The sequence below is a fragment of the Carassius gibelio genome, chromosome A8 (assembly GCF_023724105.1).
Source record: "Carassius gibelio isolate Cgi1373 ecotype wild population from Czech Republic chromosome A8, carGib1.2-hapl.c, whole genome shotgun sequence".
NCBI lineage: Eukaryota > Metazoa > Chordata > Actinopteri > Cypriniformes > Cyprinidae > Carassius > Carassius gibelio.
This window is the reverse complement of record NC_068378.1, coordinates 16,006,918-16,029,661: the sequence shown is the minus strand read 5'-3', so window position 1 is coordinate 16,029,661 and position 22,744 is coordinate 16,006,918. Positions and strand designations below refer to the sequence as shown.

At 37.2% G+C, this 22,744-nt stretch overlaps 1 protein-coding gene and 1 pseudogene across 2 annotated transcripts; both read left to right on the top strand.

Annotated features, from left to right (window-relative positions):
- The first annotated feature begins 91 nt into the window (after positions 1-91).
- On the top strand, positions 92-11,422 carry LOC128018587 (interferon-related developmental regulator 2). 2 transcript variants are annotated; one of them, XM_052604187.1, is made up of 13 exons: positions 92-1,021; positions 3,794-3,853; positions 5,832-5,945; positions 6,046-6,127; positions 6,231-6,355; positions 7,950-8,107; positions 8,198-8,251; positions 8,343-8,521; positions 9,230-9,338; positions 9,414-9,548; positions 9,732-9,860; positions 10,271-10,363; positions 10,542-11,422. In XM_052604187.1, the coding sequence occupies exons 1-13, from the start codon at positions 973-975 to the stop codon at positions 10,620-10,622; spliced, it is 1,368 nt and encodes a 455-aa protein (XP_052460147.1). In that variant the 5' UTR covers positions 92-972; the 3' UTR covers positions 10,623-11,422. The 2 variants fall into 2 exon arrangements, with proteins under 2 accessions (XP_052460147.1, XP_052460148.1); XM_052604188.1 differs by lacking the exon at positions 3,794-3,853.
- A 1,257-nt stretch (positions 11,423-12,679) lies between these two features.
- On the top strand, positions 12,680-20,993 carry LOC128018134 (acylamino-acid-releasing enzyme-like; annotated as a pseudogene).
- Positions 20,994-22,744: the final 1,751 nt, after the last annotated feature.

The following is a 22,744-nucleotide window of genomic DNA, read 5'->3' as shown; positions in this document are numbered from 1 at the left end:
CTGTGAAGTCCTTCGGTTTGAAAGAACATTTCTATTTTTGTTTTCTTTTGGAATGTGGTAGAATCATTTAATTTATTCCATATAATTTTCTAAACATTTTATTTTTGGTTGATTGTCCCCCACCTTATCTGCCCCCAATCCTCCCTTTCTTTATATCTATCTATATATATATATATATTTATGTCTGTCTATCTATCTATCTATCTATCTATCTATCTATCTATCTATCTATCTATCTATCTATGAGAATGAGTAATAAGTATTATTATTATTATTGTTAAAGAATGAATGGGTTTTATAAATGCTTTTGAGAAACGGATAGCCACATGTACCACCGTCTCACTTAATGAGAATTTCTAGAATCATAAAACCATAAGAGTCACGGTATGCTGACAGGTTCTGTTTAGCGTCCTTATTGTTTTCATACAGGAAAGTTTATAAAGCTTAACTTTTTTTGAAGAGTGTTCTGAATGGCTGATCATTCTGGGTACTGTAGTTCTCGTTTTTACGTCTCTCGCAGAGGCCCAGTGTTGGAGTAATACAGCGAACTGCATTACCCATAGTTCTCTGCTGTTATGTGATCCGTAGAGGAGGAGCGTGCCGAGCGTGCAAGCAGTTACCGATGGGAAGATGGTGGAAGCTGAAGCCGCAACGTGCACGATCCTCCGTCCCAAACATTTCCAAAGACATTTACCATCACAACCTGGCATTAGATATCGGTTACCTGGGGACAACCATAGATAATAAATACTAAAACTAAGACTGAATTCTAAGTATTTTGATTTCGGTGTGAGGCGCACCTTACATTGGTGGTGCCTAAAGCGTGGGGCCAAACTGCACAGATCATAGTATTTTGATACTCTGGGAAGGATTTTTCGGCTGGGATTGTTGATAAACTGTTGACTGGCCACAGCCTCCTGTTCGTTATAATCTGTCTCTTTTGAGCTTCGGTGTTTTGGAGCAGCTGTCGGGATGCCACGAAGCAAAAAGGGGAAACGCGGTGGGAACAGTTCGAGTAAGGGTGAGTTTAACACCTCCTCCTGTCACAGACCGAATATAAATGGTCACCAAGAAATATTTTTGTTTTCTTCCAGTAACATATCCTGAAATCAAGATCACTGTAACGTTACTGACATAATTGCAAATGCTTTGTTTTCATAACATTTATCTTATGTGAAACTAAACTAAATCACTGGTAAAGTATGTTTTATTGTTAGCCTAAACCTCACTAAATTATCGCGCATTGATTCTAAAACAATCAAGTAAGTTAATGTAATATTAAAAAAATACAACTAGCATTACATGCCATGCTTATTTGGTGACAAATTGCCAAGCTAGAAACTGAGAGTACCCCCCCCCCCCAATTATTTCCTTTACGATTTTAAGCAAAAAAAGATTGATAATTGATAAGGCATATTTTCTATAAACTTTTATTTGGTCTAAATGATCTGTCTGCAACCATTTCAGCAACATTTACAATTAACGTTGGCCTAATTTCAAGCGCCAGTCATCTAAAAACTTGAATTTTGTGTAAGCAAAATATTTAACAATTACTCTTTTAGAAACCGTTTTTGCCTTTTAATTCTGCAGTAAAGATAGAAGCAAAGTGATTGACTGTCAGGGTTATTCCGTCTGCAGCATGACAGGTGAAGCCCATGCCTGCTCGTGTATATTTAGCCAAAGGAGTCACGGAGCCACGAAAACCGGGCCTTCTCGGTCTACTCACGCGAGCTGTAAAGGCCTGTGAATCTTTGGGTAGACTTCGATTCGATTCACAATTCATAGGTTTTCGATTCAAGTCCGATTTTTGCTAAATGTTTTGAAATCATTGATTCGCTATAGAAATCGCTATTCATTAGATTCTTAGCAGTTTAAGTCAATTATTTTCCGAAACGGTGATTCACGATTAAAAAAATCATGTTTCAAGGTTATTGCATATGCATCGTCAGCAGGGTTGCCAGGTTTTCGCAACAAAACCCACCAATTGCTGCTCAAAACTAGCCCAATAGTGTTTCGAGGGTGTTCCCCGTCAAAAATCACATTCCAGGAGGTAAAATACAAATTTTTCGATGGCGATACCCCCGAAAATGTGCTTTTCAGGGGCTACATATCAACATGAGGACAAGGAAAAACAACCCTTGGCAGCAGTGTTAAAGTACCCCAATTCCACGGGAAAACCGCATACTTGGCAACACTGATCGTCAGGGTGAATCGTTACACCCCTATTATATAAATAATTATTAACTCTTTGTTTTAATTCAGACCAACAAGACAGGATTAAAAAAAAAAAAAAAAAAGTTCATGTCATATGCAGGAGCAACTTAATTTTTTCCCCCCTCCAGTACCAAAAGCAGAACCAATAGCGTCAGATCTTACTGATACTACGGTCTTTCATCAATTAGCCCCGGGGCCAGTTTAATACTGGGTTTCGGTACCCATCCCTAACTTTCACTGATTGATTTGATCAAAAGTAATTCCATTTCGTAAGATAATTTAGTAAGAACATTTAAATCAAAGTAATTCCAAACTTTGTGAGGCAGACGACATTCTTTGATAAAAAAATAACTTGTTTAGTTACTCCACAGTAGGGCTGCATGATTAATCGAATGCGATTATCATGCGCAAATTTATTAGTAAAGCTGGTTTTGTAATCAAAGACGATTTTATTACCGAAGAAATCTTTCGCGATAATGACCGCTGTTTGCATAGCTTCTCAGTGAACTACAGCTCTGTGTGCAGTAAATGCTGCTCCATTTGAAATCATATGAAAATATCACATTTAATAACTTCCTTTCAGTCCAAGCTTTCACTTTAAGTCCTGTGTTTATTAATCACGTTGAATCAATGAAAGCAGTTAAATCTTCTATTTATCCAGCTACCGCTATAGGCATTTTCTGGGTTTCTTCTGCGATGTGTACCGTATTTTCTGGACTATAAGTCGCACTTCTTTTCAATAGTTTGGCTGATCCTGCGACTTATAGTCAGGTGCCGACTTATCAAATTTAATTTGACATGAACCAAGAGAAATGAAACAAAAGAAAACATTACCATCTACAGCCGCAAGAGGGTGCTCTATGCTGCTCATTGCTCCTGTAGCCTACACTAAGCAGCATAGAGCGCCCTCTCTCGCGACTGTAGATGGTAATTTTTTCTCTTGGGTCTAAATAAATGCGACTTAGTCCAGTGCGACTTATGTTTTTTTTTTTTTTTTCGTCATGACATATTTTTGGACTGGTGTGACTTCTAGTCCGAAAAATACGGTATTTGGAGTTGGTGCGAGAGCGCCCTCTGGCCTTTGGATGGAGACTTACTACTGATCACAGAACTGTGCTTCACTGAAAGATACGCATGAAAAACGCAGCTTCTGTTGAACCGCGATTTTAGTTCCATTTCGATTAATCATGCAACTCCTACTCCACAGCGCCGACCAGTGCATTTAGGTTAGAACTGACTGACTGAAAAAGTTTAAACCATCTTATGATGGTTTGCAGGTCTTAGCTGGTTTCAGGTGGTTTCACAACTGCTATAGAATTGTTGTATGTGTCTAATCGGTGGACAAGGTGAATTTCCATTCTAACCAGGTTAAATATGACCAAAACCAGCAAAGTAGACAAATAATACCAGATTAGAAGACCAGCAGGGTTATACATTTGAAAGATTTGAGAACTTCAGAGTGCAAGAGTACCAGTTCTTGTCAGCTGGCCTTGTCCTACAGTTGAATGTTTGAAATGTCAAACTGATCTCAGATAAGACCTGGTTTAATCTCTCTCTTCCTCCTGTTCACTGTGAGCAGGCTCACTTCGACAGGAAGTGCTTCAGCTGCAGTTGTCAAAGACTGCCTTGTCACGTGCAGGTAGCATGACCTGATCTTGATTGTGACTCCATGCCTCTCAGCCCATTAATGTTTAATAAGCTACATGTGTATATCCATTCATGTGTATTTGTTTACATCTTCTTTCATTTGTCTAATGCCTTTCATGACTTGAGAACCAAAATCCCCCAGAAGCATCTATCACTTCTGCTTTCTTGTGAAAACAGACGTCTAGATCAGTGTTTCCTAACATTTTTGGTCAAAAGTACCTCCAAGGCCCCATTATTAAAGGTCAACTATCTCTTCACTGGGACAAACCAGAAATGTTTCTTTTGACTCCTATTATACTGGAAATGATTATCAGTAGAGGCTTTTATTGTCTCACCAAGCAGCTGTTTCTCTGAGGCAGCTAAAGTTTTCCTTCATTGGTCTTTGAGCAATCAGAGCGGAACAGGGATGTTTAACAATAGTAATTTCATTTGACCTTTTTATGGTGAATTTAAATGCTAAAGCTCCCACTGCTCGGGAATCACGAGTGTCCAGTCTGTTGCAAGTTCAGCTCCACTGAATGATGAGGCTTCTGGAAAGTACTGGAACTCAAGTCAAAATAATTGGACTAACAGTTTCTATCCACATTTTGACTCTGCAAAGTCTGAGGCTACTGTAGATTGTCTCAAATTTGTTTTTCATAAATTCCCAACCATTCCAGACTCATCCCCCACATGGTATTCATTCTCTGCTGAATGCACTGCTTCTTCCCATCGCATCCCTGCTGACATGTCTTGTTACGCTGTTGCATGTATTGGTAAAACAGTTAGACTGCCATTCGAAAGTCTGTTGGAATGTCACATTCATATTGATGAGATACTGATGACTCCCAGTTTGAGGCCTTTTAAGTTCTAAACAGTTATGACTTTATTCTCAATTTGTTTTAAAATTCAGCTTTGCAGTCACAGGAGGAAATGTAAAAATATATTACAATAGAAAACTCATTTTAAGTTGTAATATTATTTTACAGTATTACTGTTTGTACTGTGTTTGTGATCAAATAAACGTAGCCTTTGTGAGCATGAGATTTATTTAAAATCAAAATCAATCCGATCCCAAAAACATTTTAACAGTAGTGTGTTATGTACATTAAGCAGACCAACTTACAAATGAGTCATGTCTTTATTAAAATCCTCTCAAGGAAATTAGACTGATCAAGTTAAATCATGATTAAACCAAACATCATTTTAGGCAAGATCTAGTAAGGCTGTTTGAAACACAAATACATATAGTGTAATAGCTTAAATGTTTGATTGAATCTTTTCAAGAGTATGAACTGCATGACCTATCTTTTAGAGATTAATCTGATCACTGAAGAGAATTGATTCAGTAGTTTCATGATCCAGAGTTGATCAGTGCAGAGAGACAGTGATTGGTTTAAAGAGGATAGCGTCTCAGAGGATTTAATCTGTCTTTCTGTATTTAAGTATCAATTTTTTTTTTCTCTTCAGTACATTTTTAATTTTAAAACGTTATTTACAAATCTTCATGATTCTAAGACGGACACTTTCATGCTAAACTAAAGGTCTGCTGGTATCTCAATGGAAAACAAAGAGGGCCATTGTATGTTTCAGAGAGGCCACGCTGAACTTTGACCCAAATCAGAGCTCTGTTTCTGAGTTGTTGGTTTGCTAAGAAGTGTGAGTGTGAGCATGAAAGAGGTGTGATTTTCTGTATAGTCAGACTGTTCACACTTTCAGTTAAAGTTAATGGGAGATTATTAAAACTAACAGACTGGTTTTGCAATCCTGCATGTGTGTTTGTTTTCTCTGAACACTGAAGTGAATCTTCTGGCTTTGTCCAAGCAGAGGGTTTAGGTATATGAACTTTGTGGACAGTTAAAACACACAATCACACTATGACACACCCCTCTGGCTAACCTATGATCATTCTCATCCTTCATTTAATTAAACCATTAAACTAATGTTCACTGTGTATCTCGTCATCATGTCTCTCTCTCACACTGTTTTAGGGAGAAATGGGGCGAGAGGCGAGTCTGGTGTGAGTGATGATGATTTGGCGTCGGATGTCGTCAGTCACTGCAGCAGCGCCAGTGAGAGCGCGTCAGTCATAGAGGAGGGCACAGGTACACCAACAATTAAAAACCTAAGACATGCACAACATTATCACAAGTATGTTTTGCCAGTAGTATACAAGTGCAAAAAAACTGACTTTGTGCTGTGCAGGAGAGGTGGTAGATGAACAAACTGCTCAGGAAGAAACTGAAGACAAACTGAAGCAATGCATCGACAATCTGATGGACAAAAGGTATCAATATGCTGACGCAACAGTGAGCAGTGCAAGCACACACAGTTATTGAAAACTAAATGAGCTTTGTAGCTGTTTCACTCTAATCTTTTGTGTTTTTCAGTGCTAAGACCCGTCTGGCTGCACTAGAAAGTCTGCGCTTGGGGTTTTCTTCCAGAGTGCTGTATGAGTTCCTGTTAGAGAGACGTTTCACCATCAGTGACTGTCTGGAGAGGAGCTTGAGGAAAGGTGTGTATTGGGACTTTTTGTGTTCACACGTTGTCAAAGTTCAGATTAAGGTCAATGGGACACTCCTTAGATTATTAAAACTACAGAGACCGGTTTTGCAATCCTACATGTTTGTTTGTTTTCTATGAGTACTGAAGTGAATCTTCTGGCTATATATATATTTATATGTAGGGATGGGTCACGATTTTCGAAATATTCGATTAGTCGATTTAATGACTGATTATCGATTAGTCTGTGCGACGATTTTCTAAGGATGTGAACTGTGCCTGCGCATGTCTTACCCCCAAAGCCCGGTTCGGTTGACTGTGATCGCTCCGTGCCACGCTCTGACGCAGTTGGTTGGAAGAAGTGGGCCAGAGCCCAGTTCAGTTTAATCAGGGTGCAGTACGCATGCAGTGTAAGCAACCGCGCCAGGAAACTACTGACATGTGCAGCATGATTACATTAACATTTCTAAGAGGCAGGCGCGATAGATTTAAAAAGCAATATGTTGTGAGAGGGTCTTCGGTGTCAACGCATCTCAATCGACTCAAAAAACTGAACAACAAAGTTAACAAAATAACTGAATGCAAATGCATTAAAATGATTTGTTATTTGAAGGAATAAAATGTAATATTCCACTGGTTTGATAACCATAAAATTTTTTTAAACTATTTAAAAATTAGACTTTCTGAAATAAAATAATTAGATTTTTCTGAAATAAATAACGTTATGTGACTATTCACCAGCCTTTAATTATGGTATAAATGCTTGGAAATATGTAACGTTTTAAAAGCAATAAGCTTTGGGCTTTGTTACTTTTTATTATAACACAAAGCCTCAGGCTTCTGTCAATTTTAAGAAAAAATACAAACGCTCTTAAATCTGTAGTGAGATATTCGCCTCCTTTCATGCGGCATGTGAATCAATTATATTTTCCTGTTTAATATTTTCAGCACGAAAGTAATAACAAATATTTGGGTGCATTTTGAAAAAAACAGAACAAATTAAAACAAACTAGAAGAATGACAGGTGCCACATACCTTTTTTTATTAATATTTTGGCGAAGTATACAGGTGTAATATATTCAGTTTTACTTCATGTGATGCAACATGATTTCATTGTCGTAATTTTGACTTAATTCTTAAAATATTATGATGCTAATTTTATTTATTTATTTCTTTTTGAGAAAGATAAACTGACAAAAATTCTCAACTCACGGTCTTGCGCTGGCCGCTTTATAGGCTATATTAAAACAAACAAAGTTCAATTTAACAAACATAAAATGTTTCAATCATATTTCTGAATTAAATTAATAAAGAATTGAAACAAAATATGACCACTTTGCTGTTAAAACGCGAACGGGGCCTAAGAAAGGCAAAAAAATAACAAAACGTCTGTGTGCTTCTACTTTTTAAATCTGTCAAAAAACTACCACTCTTCATCCATTAGCAAACTGTAAATGTATCTATAAAGGATAAGAAATAAAACTTGATTGACGGCAGTGGGGGGAGAAATTCCAGGCTGCATTTGGATTTGTAGACATGTTATCTTTGGTTTCTCTCGCTTTGCAAATAAAAGGAGTTTACTAACTTGATAGTGTCTTTATCTGTAGGTGGAGGAGAGGAGCAGGCCGCTGCTGCTACAGTGAGCGCTCTCTTGTGCATGCAGCTCGGGGGCGGAGTTGAAGGTGAGGAGGGCTTCAAGATGCTCAGCCCCATCCTCAGCTCCATCTTGATTGACAGTTGTGCCAGCCTGTCCGCTCGACAGAGTGTGAGTTGATGCCTCAATATATGTCTATAAACTACGACTACATAAACATTTAAAATGGGATTGTTTACTTATATCTTCACCTTTTGTCAGTGTGCTCGAGCTCTGGGTATGTGCTGCTACGTGTCTGCCTCAGATGATGCAGAGGTACGATCAGATCTTGTAAAATGCATATGGATATTTATAGATCTGCATGTTTGTAGAAGCATCATCTGTCTTTTCCTCCTGTCTTTTTCAGGACCTGATAAAGTCTCTTGGTCATTTGGAGAGTGTGTTTGTGGGTGCATATCCCCTCGGTGATGGCTCTCTGCCCGCTGTCAAAGCCGGGACCCCTGCACTCCACAGCGCCGCCCTGCAGTCATGGGCTCTGCTCTGCACCCTCTGCCCTGCATCACGCATCAACACCATTCTCAGCCAGTGAGTTTGAATCACAAGAAAACACATATTTGCACAAATGTTTAACAAGCTTAACAATAACCAATTTTTTCTTACAAAAATTCAAATTCTGCCAAAAACTCACTGCACAAGCCACAATAATCCAAACAGCCTATAAGATGCAAAAAAAAGGGTCTGCACACTATAAAGGACAACAAAAAAAAACAAATACAAGAAACATATTTACTGAGAAACGGCCGAAACTTGTTTTGATAATGTTTGGACACATAAATCTACCCATATCTCCTTGCTAAACTTCAGTAACGAAAAGAACTTAACAACAAAAAAAAAGCTTTTTCTGTGCTCTCAATGTTTTTATATCCCTCCATGTTCTAGCTTATACTATTGTACTTTAAATTGCCAGCACCTTCTCGTGACTATTGCATCCTTATGATGAGTCGCTTTTTCATTCCTCTTTGGAAGTCGCTTTTATAATTAAGCACTGAAGAATGCTTCTCTCTTGTCAATTTCACCCTTATAGTGTACAGGCTTGCAAATCTTTGCCTTTGTTGTTAAAAAGCCACAATCCAAAACCGTTCTGATATCTAAGCCACAGTGAATACAGAAGGCATTATTATATTTTATGTATTGCTTTCATCAAGGTGAAATAAAGCTATCTGACAACACCCAGATTGAACAGATAGACTTATTTGTCTGTAAAATGATCTTTCCCTTTGTCTTGTCTTTTAGCCACTTGCCACGTCTACATGCTTGCTTAGAAAGCAGTGAGGTGAACTTCAGGATTGCTGTGGGAGAGACCATCGCTCTGCTGTATGAACTGGGACGGGACATCGATCAGGTGTGTGTTGTGTAATGGTGAATAAGCTTGAATGTCAGGAAGATGGCAGTGTACGTAATGTGTGTTGTATTTCAGGAGTTTGTGTACAAGGACTGCGATGCATTGTGTGACAGTCTGAAGAGCCTAGCGACTGATGGAAATAAACATCGTGCTAAAAATGACCGCAGGAAACAGCGCTCAATCTTCAGAGAGGTGCTGCACTACATTGAGGTGACAGGAGAACCACAATTCATGCCTTTTTATTTTAAAATAACATGTCATTAAATTACATCCAAATATGTCATAGCCACGTTCCATGCAGGGCTAATAAGCCGAGTTGTTCCAGTACTGTCTTAGATGGTTATGGTTTTAAGATTTACTGACATCAGACCAAACATTCCTTCCTAATTTCAGAATGAAGATTTCACAGAGGAGAAGATCCAGTTTGGGATTGAGGCCATCTACGTTGATGGCTGGATGCGCCGCAGGATTTATGATGCCTTTAAGGAAGTGCTCGAGTCAGGAGTCAGACACCACCTACAGGTGAGTATCTAAATGAATCGATATTGAATCAAATCAGAATTGAAGTGCAGGCTTCTGATTCGAAGTAAAACCAATCAGAAATTCAGTGCTTTGTAGTGAAAGTTTCAGGAGCTGAATGCTGTTTTTCACTCTCAATTTCTAATCTAGTACAATTTAGAGTTTGTTAAAGTTATGTTCTTTATAAAATACCTGTGGCATTTTACAATTTTGTAAACTAAAAATATATATATTTGTAGACCAGTTAAGAATTTTTATTTAATACTTTTTTTGTAGCTTGTTTTTAAATAATTTAAAGTCATCTTGAGGCTACCTTTAACGTCTTTTGAGCTCCCCCAAACAGGCCCTGACTCCATGTTTGAGAACCACTGTTCTGTAGTGTTTGTTATGAGTTTTTGTGTCTGTTTTTGTAGTTTAATCCTTTATTGAGGGACATATTTGGACTCGGACCTCCTCTCATCCTGGATGCGTCTGTCAAAGCCAGCAGGATCTCCCGCACAGAGAGGGTAATCTTGAACCTTTTCTCTTATAATAAATAACAAAAGGTGACACTGACATATAACAAAAAGTCTAAGCTTGTATAGTGAAGTCAGATCCAATTGATTTTGTGAGCTGTCTGCCAAAAAATGCTAATTAAATCAGGTTTTGTGTATGTTTATGCAATTTTGGTTTGTCTTTTCACAGCATCTGTTTAACTCTGCTGCATTCAAAGCTCGGACTAAATTGAGGAACAAAGTGAGGGACAAACGTGCCGACGTGATGTGAGGATGAAGGCGACAGAGAAACACTACATCCTTAGAATCCACTCGGCTCACTTGAAATTATAGTTTGACATACTGCCAAGCCAGAGACTTGACAATGGACATGCGTGACTGTCTGAGTGTGAAAGGCTGGGTGTGTGCACGTGTGTATGCGGTGTTGTGTTTTTATTTAACATCACAGTGTGAAAGCTAGGAATCCTACTATTAAACAAACATGAAATATTGTATCTTTATAACAACGTCTTGTAAGGCTGTATTCAGCTTTTCTGTTGAAACCTGTTTTACCTCCTCGAGTGTTTTTGGGACAAAAGAGAATTTTTATCATTGAAACATTAACTTTTTACAGTTCTGCTACAAACAAAGAGGCCAAGAAAACCTAGTTCTTTGTAGTTTTTCTATATGCATTTTATAAATGGATTATGCTGATGCACCTATGATCTGATGATGCAAACAAATGAAAATTTATCTTTGACTGCAGTTTGCCAGAGTTAGTGTAGACCATTGTTAAACCTCTCTCACTGACACTAAATCAACCATGTTTCACATCTTAATTCTAGGGTTGAATTAAGATGTTAAACATGATTGTTGTTGTTTTTGGCTCTGTGGGATGCAGTCAAATAATGTTTTTGCATCATTGTACCCTTACCACAAGCCCATGTGTGCACATTTAGGTCATGCTTTCAACATTTCTTTTGAATTTCTTTCTAAATATAAAAAACACAAGTTTTCTTTGAAGCAAAAGTACTGTATGCAGCAGCAGGATTTTGGAAGAAAAAAGTAAATAAATTATGTAATTCTCCTTAACAGTGTTGGAAGTCTTTTTGACAGGGGCAAGTGTATTTTGTGGTTTGACAAAATTCATGGAGAAAGTGTGATGACTAGAATTGCTCTACAAATCTTATCAGCTTGTGTATTTGATTGCATATCATTTAAAATTTGTTGTTTTATACAGTCAGTTTAAAAATATATACATATATTGTTCGTTTGTTATTATATTTCATTTTAAGTAACTAATTAGGATCATGTTAATGTGTGTTTATTTAAAAAAAACTATTTACACGGCTCCTTTCATACTCTCGCGAGATTTTCGACCTAACTCAAAGTTGGCTTAAATGTTCAGCCTTACAAGTAAACATACAAAGGTAAATTATAACAATTCTGCATACTTAGCGATAAGGGCAGATCTATCAGCTCGCACTGTGTCAGGAATGAACTAGCAAGGTTTCCGAAAAAAAATCCTTTATTGCATCACTGGCTTTATACGTTAAAACCTGTTTCTATTCAGTCTATGGGTAAAACTCTTTTTCAGCCGGCCTGCTGATTGGCCCGTGGCTGGAGGAGTCAGCTGTTAAAGGATCAACTGTTATTTCAGAGCGTTTCTCTTGGATTCTTTGTCCCTCCCCTGTATTATATTTTTATGCCTGGCCATATAATGACATTAATTTAGCTTTAAATGACACTAAGCTTTACGTTCTCTCTATCTCTCTCTCTCTTTTCTTTTTTTTCTTTTTGAAATGCAGATTCAGATCGATGTAGGTACAAATCACTTGTCTGATATGGCCATCATCAGGAGACCCATCAAGGTGTTTTAATGTGTTAATGTTTTGTCCTTTGCGAGGAGAGGATCAGCCAACTCTCCAGAAATTTAAGGACTGTTGTTCCTGGTACCACTCTCCTTTCTGTGGGCCTGAGATGTTCAAACCCACCATTAAAAGCAAATGTTTGAAACATTTACTGGGTCACAGAAGAAGAGCAATACGGCACAAGGGCAAGTACTAAATAATGCGTTACAAAATTAAAAGCATTTAAATGTATACATTTTACTTGAAGTCGTAGGAATAAATTATTATTGTTCCTTTAAATATTAACATTTACTAAAGCATAGAATTTTATAGAAGCATAAGTAAATCTTAGTATTATATGGATTTCTAACAGAGGACTCTTTCACTAGAGTTCTTCATTTTTAAATGTCATTTAAAGGGCCAAACTGCTCCACACTTTCACTGCGTCAGCTGCACATCTATTTTTATGAGGAAAAATAGTTTTCTAAAACACCTGGCCATGTGCGAGAGCAAAAAACCAAAGGTAACATATGTAGAGTTGAAATCAGAAAAGCGTTTACCTGCATCAGAGCTTCATCTGACTGCATCTGAGGCTGGCAGTACTGAGGAGATGCTGGTCTGTGAGGGACACAAAAGTCTGATATCTGAAGGTGCTCAGAAGAATAGGAGAAGAAAAGAAACTTTTAGCTCTATTAAACTCTATTTGCCCTGTGCTGTTAAAGGGTTGGTTAAACATGCCTGAACCAGCTAAATAATGTCTTACTAGGCATACTAGAAACTTCCAGGCAGGTGTGTCGAGGCAAGTTGGTGCTAAACTCTGCAGGACACCGGCCCCGCAGGACCCAGTTGCAGGATTTCAATATAGTTTGATAATTTGAGTCAATTTTAGAGCACATTGTTTTCAGTTGTTGCACATGTTTCTGCCTGAGTTTATTGCCTTCAGAATGGCTGAAAAGTCTGGTAATTTGTGGTCATTTCTCGAATGACAGTGAACACTGGACTAATCGCTACTGAAAAAATATAAAAATAAAAAAGTTATTTTAAATTGAAATAATATTTCACAATCTTATTGTTTTTACTGTATTTTCAAACAATTGCAGCCTTGGTAAGCATAAGAGTTTTATTTGAATAAGATTAATCTTACTGACTACCAAATCAAACTATTTATTAGACTACTTTCTCTTTTTTGAAAAAGGTATTTGTTGTAGATGAAAACACACATTAAAGTTTTATTTATATAATGCTTTTCACAATGAACACAGGTGTGATGTCACGTCCCTTCACAGGTCAGTTTGCAGGTTTATATGAGTCTTTGCCTTCTCAATGCTGGTCTGCAGACAATGAGAGAATCTTCAGCAGTGCCTGTGACAACAATAAGGTAAACACTTAAATGAATACACACACACCCAAGGGACAAAATTTTGTTTTGTTTTTTTATCACAAATAATGTGCGCATATTGAGAAATTCAGAATCATTTGTAATCAATATTTGTAACTTTTTTTGTGTCCAGAGGGGCAGTGTTGTGGACTTTGCAGAATGAGACGACCCTTGATCCTGATAGGGTCGCAGTGATGGGTGGGTCTCACGGTGGTTTTCTGGCCTGTCACCTGGTTGGTCATTATCCAGATTTCTACAGAGCATGTACGACAAGAAACCCAGCGATCAACGTCATTTGTTAATAACCCAGTTATTAAAGATGAAAAGGTGTTTGCAGTGGCTGAAGGTGACTGTAATGGTGTTATGTGTTTATGCTGTCCCTTCAGGAGATATTCCTCTGTTGTGCTTCAGTATGCTCTTGACCGACTGCCCACATCACAGTCCCTCATTTCCATGCTGGAGAAGTCATCTATAATTCATGCTGCACAGGTACACACACACACACACACACACATTTACTTACCTAATCTAAATGTGTACATTGCATGGACTTCTGTTTTTATTTACAGCTAGTTATATACTCTTGTTTTACAAATGAAAACATCCCCAAAAGCTGTTGAAATCCTTTGTTAGGTTCAACTAACTTCTGGGTACAAATCTGTCTCCATAACATGGTCAGGGAGATGTACACTCACTTTTACTTGCACACAAACACACAGGAATAGTGATTTGTATGTAGTATTTATTTGTGTAGCATAAGCTTAATATCTAAATAGTAGATCTTAATATGGTTTGTGTACATGTGTGTTTAGATCCGTGCTCCTGTGTTGTTGATGTTAGGTGGGAGAGACAGGAGAGTCTGGAGCTCTAGAGCACTCAAGAGCAGGAGCTCACCTGTCAGGTACACACACACACAAACAAACAAACACCTGCCTTTAATAAACACACATTTAGACCGATATTATTAGCCACTAGGCTGATATTGGCTATTAATGGCATCTACAACAACCTTGTCAATGGGTAATACACTTTTTCTTTTTGCAGAATATGATACAGTTTGAGATCAGGAAGATTATAATTTTTTGTCTACATTTTTTTTTTTTTTTTATAAAGAAGTTGACTATGCTCACTAAGGATGCATTTATTTGATTGAAAACACAATTAAAACATTTTGAAATATTTGTACAAATTCAAATAACTATGTTCTATTAAAAAATATTTAAAAATAGAATTGATTCCTGTTATGATATAGCTGAATTTTCAACAGCTATTACTTCAGTCTTAAGTGTCACAATGGTAATTCAGTTTGGTTGATTTGGAGCTCGAGAAACATTTGTTATTATTATTATTAATAATGTTGATTTAATATTTTTGTATTCAGCCTACTCTTTCTTTTTTTTCATCTTTATCACACACACTCTCTCTCGTTCTCTCTTTTTCTGTCTCTCAGGTTATTGTGGTACAGTGATGAGGGTAATTTGCTGTCTAACATTAACACTCAGTATTACTGCTTCCTCAACATTGTTCTGTGGTTCAAAGAACATTTAAAACTGACTCAACCTTTCTCAGAAATGCATATGAAAATATTCAGCAGATTTTTATTTTTTTATTTTTTTGTCTGCAGAAATTGTATTTGACATTCTTGCCAAAACTGTAAATGTCCACAAATGTTGCGGTGGAGCTGAAGTTACAGGTAATGCAGGTCATTCTCCACTAGGGGTCAGACCTGTCCATGTTAAATCAGCACTACTTTAATAAGGGGTCAAATGCCAAAGGATGAAGTGATTTAGAAATCAGAGCTCATGTACTGTCATACTGAACTTCTCTTTTTAGAGTCAGTATCTAAACATGCACTTTTGTGTTTAATGGACAGTAATGGTCTTGCCATTTATTCAGATCAAATATATTTGACTTTAAATACAAATACATGATGATTGTTTGTAGATCAAAGTAGTTTATGAAAAAAATACATTAAGGGTGGAAAGTAGAAGAGAAAAACAAATACCTGTTTTCTAGTTTCTGAAAAGTATCGCTTAGAGATCTTCAACATTCCATATTCATAAACATGATACGAGTTAGAAATGAGTGATGTTAATTTTGGCCAATGTTTATGCACTAGATTTGGTGGCAGCTGTACATATGACTTTTGTGTTCATTTCACTTACAGCCACTTAATTCAATTCAATTCAAGTTTATTTGTATAGCGCTTTTTACGATGCAAATCATTACATAAGAAAGGTATTAACCTCAAAGATTTCTTTGTCTCATAGTTTATAGCAGCATTTTTGTCCTTACACTTAATCTCCAAATCCTCTTCGACAGATTCCTTCAGCTCTTGTGTTTCTGTCATGAACTTTTGATTTGCCATTTGAGCACCAGCCAGCTTTATGTTAGTGTTTTGTGGCCGATTGTAGCATGTGGATTTTCAATATTCCGGCAGTCTTACGGAGCAGATTGCTTTATAACCTGTTAAGATTGCATTGCTAATGACCCACAGAGAAAGAAGTAGAACACAACAGGTCACCTGAGACCACTGCCCCTATGTGTGTGTGTGTGTGTGTGTGTGTGTAAGAGAGAAAGAAAGAAGGGTTTGTATTATTCACCCTTTGTTCGGGTTTGGTGTAGGTGTCTAGGTCTTGGGCAGGTCAAATATCATTAAAAGTATTTACTCTCTGTCTCAGTTTGCCTAGATGCTGGATGACATGTTCATAAAGGAAGATTAAAGAGCAAGGCAGAATTTGAGAATAAACACAAACACCCAAAAAACAGAAAATCATTGCCAGGGGCTGAAAAGCAGATAAAAGCAGAAGCAGATAGGGAGAAAAATCTGAGTAGGTTTAAGCTCACACTGGGGTAAAATGAGCCACAGTTTGGTTGGTGCTCTCATGAGCTGTGATGTGACACATTAAATGAAAACACAAAAGTTAATGATGGCTCAAGCATTTTTTTCCCCAGAATGCTTGGAGTTTGGTAAGAAACAGTAGGCCTGGGGTACACTGAATCAACGGCAATAAATATGACACCGCTTGAAGCAGTCAATCTATTTGAGTTGGCAGTATAACACAGCATAAACTACATCCTTCAGACATTTTTGTTATACTTTGTTTCATGTTGCCTCAGTTGCTTTTGGATATTACAAGTCTTATGTAAACTGTTTGCTTTGATCTTCAAACATATACAACAACTCTGTTTTGTTTTCAACAGAATTCGATTGCTCCCCCCTCCCACTGCCCCCCCGCTGATTTGTGTTCATGTTGTGTTTTTTAGTTTCCGAATCACCGTACATTTGCTTCATCAGAGTAGCAGCTGTTTACCCCTGTTAGGTAACGACCATAAAAAGCTCCAAAAGAACGAGGGAATCACTTTCTGCGAGCAGACGTCAATCAAACCTGTGTGCGCACCAAAAGGCCCCGGTGTATTCACAGGACATTCTGCAGGAGGTCCGAATAAAAATGCAATGTTGAGCTTTTTTTTGTAAATGAACCAGAAATTGTAAACAAAACCACACGTGTGCTAAGGCCATCCATTCATCGGACAGAAATTCTCAAGCAGGCTCTATTTAATATTTATTTTTTATTTCAATTACCGAAAAACAATTAGTAATATTTTTGGAATTTCCATATATGTATTTATTAGGCCTATATGCATACACACACACACACACACACACACACATACATATATATATATATATATATATATATATATATATATATATATATATATATATATATATATATATATATAAAGCCAATCAAGAGAAAGAGAGATTGTTTAATAGATTGTGGTAAGGGTGAATAAGGAGGGACAGAACTGACCAGTCATACCCATTAAAGAGAGAATACACAAATATAAGGGTTGCTCGTGTGTGGTTATCAGTGTGTTTAGACAGAAGTGAGTAGAGGAGATTCAACAAGAGTATTTCCACCTGCTTGTGATTTAGTGTGTTGCATAGGAAATGTGATACTGCTGAGTTTGAGGGATGTGAGTGATATGAGTTTGTGCAAGCCTGAAAACATTACTATAGTTTCATAGGGCTTGAAGGCTGTGTTTGTGGTTATGTGTTCAGGGGGCCGGAGGCTAATTGACTTTTGGGGTAATTAGCATGTCGTTGAAAATCATTAATTCTACTCACTTTTCCTCCCTCATGTTTCCATTCGTGGGCCGGTCCGCGGCGCTCCGCTCAGTTGTCACTGTAATGGATGAGTCCATTAGCTGCCCCTGGCAGGGGAGGTGATCGGTCAGAGAGTAAACTGGGTAAAAAGGCCAAAACTGTCACCAAACAACTTAAGCTAATAGCATCACCACTTTACTTGATGAAATGTGTTAACACGCTCTCGTGCTTCACTTTTCTCCCTCCATCCCTCAGATAAACACACATGGTCAACACCCATATATTCCAGTCTCTCCTCTCTGCCGTCTTCTGTCATTTTCTCTTTCCACTGCTCCCTCTTTTCCACCTCTTTTTGCCATTTAACTTCTTGGGAGTGATGGTGCTGGAGAATATTAGGTCACTAATAAAGAACTGACATTTCCTTTCAGAATTTGAGTGTTATGACTTGGCATTAGGGTGAGACAGGGTTCTGAAACAGTGTGTGTGTTCTGCAAGCAACAACTAATCCAGCAATTCACCAGTGAGCAAAGAAAAATCGGTCTGATTTTGTACGTGCTCACTTAGAACTGGACTATGTTCAGAATAGAACACTAATGTACTCTGTACAGTACACTGAATCCTGCCTAATATTAAAAATAGCATGTGAACATGGATTAGACTGTAAATATTTCAAATATTATGCAGTGAAGTACAGTAATATGCATTGTTTTTTCATTCTTTGGCTGTGTCCTAATTAAGATGCGGCATTCAAAAACCGAATGCATCACAGTGGCACAATTTCAAAGCCTTCCTAAACAGGTCATGAAGGATACAACAACTGGATCAGTCATGGACCAAACTATCCCAAGATTCACTAGTGACAAGGAGATTTCCCCCTTTCATGTAAAAGCGCTTTGAATACCCCAAAAAATTCTATATAAATGTAATTAATTATTATTATTATTGCATATCAGTGATGACAGGATGTATATATAAACAACAGACAAACAAAACACAAGTTTCTGTCAGGTGTCTGAATGAAAGTGACTTTTTATGTTTAGTTCTGTAATTGATTAAATTTATCATTTATGACTGGCCTATAAATGACTATAAATGAATTTTCTGTGTGTGTGTAATTATGATTGCATTAATAGCAGTTCTTTTGCTCTGTTTGTTTTAACTGAGTCAGTAGATCACTTATTTTTCTGCCCTTGGCTTCATCGTGAGCCCCCGCAGACTTAGCGGTTATTGTGGTGGGATGTTTTTCCCTCCCATATCTATGTCTCAGTCCAGAGGATGCTGCTTATCCAATACTAGATGGTTTTGGCTCTACATGACAGAGTTTCTCTTATATTTACCCGTCCGGAAGGTAGGATATGTCTCTCTGTGTCCATTTCTAGTTATTAAATGTGTGCTTGAGGGAGATGGAGGAATTCTGCAGCTCTATAGTGTAGGGTTCAAACCAAAGACTTTGGTTGCCAGCCCAGATTTGTAATCCTCACCCTGGCATCAACCCTGTCGTATGTGTATTTGTGTGTGGTGTTTTGGAGTTAAATATTTTGACTGCAGTGAAAACAGAACTGAGACACTGTTTAACATTTAGCAAACTCCATGATGCAGTAAAATTTGCATTTATTCCTTTTTTTCTATTGCTTAGACCTTAACTGACACTAGTGCCATGGTATCATATAACCACACCAATAGTTGATACATACCACTGCAGTGAATTATTACCATATTCATGCCATTTGGTATTTCTATTTTTGACCAAAGCTCTATATATTAATCCAGCATTTTTTGACCTCTTGTCACTTTCCTATAGTTTTCTTCATATATTTAAACACTGTTCAAGTTCATGTCCTTTGTTTAGTTTTAAATGTTTAGGCTGATAAACAGTCCTAATGAGTGTGAACGCAATCTCCCTTTAGTCGGAGGCCTGCCTCTAATCACGGTAACAAACAGAGACAGACCGGCTACAATGTTTGCCACATGTTCCTGATCACAGATCTGCAGGAATTACGCCATAATCCTAATTTAAATGACCACAACTCTCAGATTGAATTACTGCTTTACACTGGTGAAGTCACAGCACTGCTTTTGGCACTGTAAACTTAATTCAGCTCTGAGGCACATTTAAACAGTTATATATACAGCATACCTTATACTCTATGTACTTTAGCCATGTAATTTGTCTTTCACATATAGGCTACATTTTGAAAGAATACAAGTATGCTGCATTTTGCACAGAACATATTCTCGGGTTATTTTATTTAACAAAAAAAAAAAAAAAACACACAAAAAAACAACAACAAACAAAAAAAGAAAAACATGCAGAACAACATTTCTGGCATCTAGCTGTAAGGAATGAATTTGATTATTTTGAAATATTAAATAATTAATAATTAGTTACAAGCATTTAAAAAATGGGTTATATTTATAATATAATTAAGATTTTTTTTTCTAAAAATATATATATTTTTTAAATATGTATTTATATATATATATATATATATATATATATATATATATATATATATAATTACTTATTAGTTAGAAGCATGTCATATGATATGATAATTAAGAATTTTTATTTATTTATAATATTAAAATAATATTTATTATTATTGTTAATACTATTTAAAATGTTTTAGTTTAGTACATCGTTAGTATGTTGTTTTGGACAATGTAGCATGTTGTCCTAGTTGTCCTAGCTATCCTAGTGTCTATCAGGTAAAATTTTCCCAGACTTCCCAGCTGCTCTCTCTCTCTGAAGGACAGCTGTGTGATAAAGTACGATTGTTCTAACAGTTTTTTTTTTAAAGCTTAACGGTAGCAGCTCTGGTGTTTTAGTAGGAGGAATATAAATATCAGTGTTGGAATGTTTGAATGATTCAGAAAAGCGCTCACTAGAAGACTGCGTTTGAGGGTTTCAGAGGCCTTCTAAAATTGTTCTGTCTCTAAATGCTATCAGTCAGTGTCAGACTGCACATGTGCTGTATGTTTCTATAGCCTAATTCTACACACTTACCCACCTAATGTACACAATTCATCACTGGTACAAAGGTTCTTAACCGAATGCATCCTTGAATACACATCCTTTCTCTTTCATTCACTTCATCCCTTTTAATCTGCCAGTTTTTTCAATACCAAAAAATGCTGCTTTACTCAGATGAGTGAGGGGCCCATCATTCTCTCTCTCTCTCTCTGATGAGGAGTTGTGTCATTAAACTTCTCTTTCCCAGGAGGCCAAAATCTTGAGGTGTGTTCTGAATGTTACTCTCTGAATAGAATCTTTTTAATCTCAGGTCTTGCTCTGCTGAGGACTCTGAAGACACCAGTTAGACTTCAAAAACTGCTCAATGTGGATTTCAATGGGAAAAGTTTGTGGGTTTGTCACAGGTTTTGCAAAAGGAGTTATTAAAGTATCTGGGAGCACAAACTTTATTCAATTGACATGCAATAATAATAATTATTATTATATGACCTCTTTCAGGGTGTCTTTGTGAGGTTAAAGCCACCCGGCAGGGTGCGTTTGCAGTATGGTGTCAGCTATGATAAAACTATAGGAAAATACAGTGATCTGGACTTGGCTGGGTGCCTGTTTAGTAGGATCCCATCTCTCTCAATCAAGTCTGCAGTCCCACAAAAACACATTACTTTCAGCAGCTCAGATACCCAAACAAGGCAGAGACAAGAAAAGCAGAGAAAACGAAAGCTTGAGGGGATTAAATCAGAAGAGAACATAAAGAAGGTCAATCATATAAAGATGCTTCCTTCACCAACTAACACCCGTCAATTCACTTAGCACCCCGTCAAGCAACCCTCGCTCTAATAAATCAGTAGGCAGAATGAACAACCACAGAAAAGACGAACCAATGTGTTCTCAATTAGCCACCTCCTGAGGAGCAATAGAGGGAAGGAAAATGGTGATGGGTGAGAAAGGGGACGTCCTGAAAAGAGAACGAGAGGATGTAGAGGTGATGCTTTGCCCCAGATGATTTATGGTTAATGGTTTAATTATCTGCTTTTGAAGATTAACAAAGACCATCTGGAACTAAATGTGCATCCCAGCTAGAGAAAAGCAAGACAGTACATCTGACAAGCTGATCTCTCTCTCTGCTTGGTAGATCAGTTAAAAACAGGAAGTGGGACGGTGGCTATTTTGTCTGTTGCTCTCACTCGCTGTCTTTCCTCTTTGACACTCTCAATTCTCTTCTTTCAGCATAATCCACTATTCATCGCTCCATTCAAACTGAAATCCCACTCTGCACGGTCATGGACACATAGACACACTCACTGTGAATATATTAGAAAGAAATGCCTCAACTCTCACATCACCATTCGGTTTGTTTGGTGTGGGGCTCAAAGCGAGTGAAATTTAATTTGTGTATGTGTGTGTCATCTGTCTTTTGAATAAAAACTGAGGGCAAACAATACTTGGGCATCTGTGGTCTTTAACCTATACTGAGATCCACAGTGGGCTGTGGGTTTGGGACGAGATACTTTGGAATACTGATATTTTAGAGAGAGTTTTGAAAAACAATTTATTTCCACAAAATTCAATACACAAAAATCAGCACAATTGTTTTCAACATTAATAATAAGAAGACATATTTCTTAAGCATCAAATATTAGAGGCATATTAGAAGGATTTCTGAAGAATCATGTGACTGAAGACTGGAGTAATTCTGAAAATTCAGTTAAATATTATTTAAATTGTAATACTAATTCACAATATTAATGTTACCGTGTTTTTGATCAAATAAATGAGGCCTTGAGCATGCTCTTCTTTCAAAAGCATCCAAAGAGCAACCATATCAAAATGACAAAAGAAAAGATTAATTTCTAGTTCATCTGCCTTACTAGAATATGAAACATTGGGAGCACACAGGAGGATTTTTCTGTTAAAACAGTTTAGTTTAAGCATGTTTGCATTGTGAAATCAGATTCAGATATTGCAGAATTAATCTATCTTTCCATACCCAGACAGCAAACTGACTACGAAACGCATGCACACATATGTTCCAGTACATACTCATGCATCGCCTGTGCTGACATCTTCATAATTCATGCATCTCTGGTTTGTCTTTCTG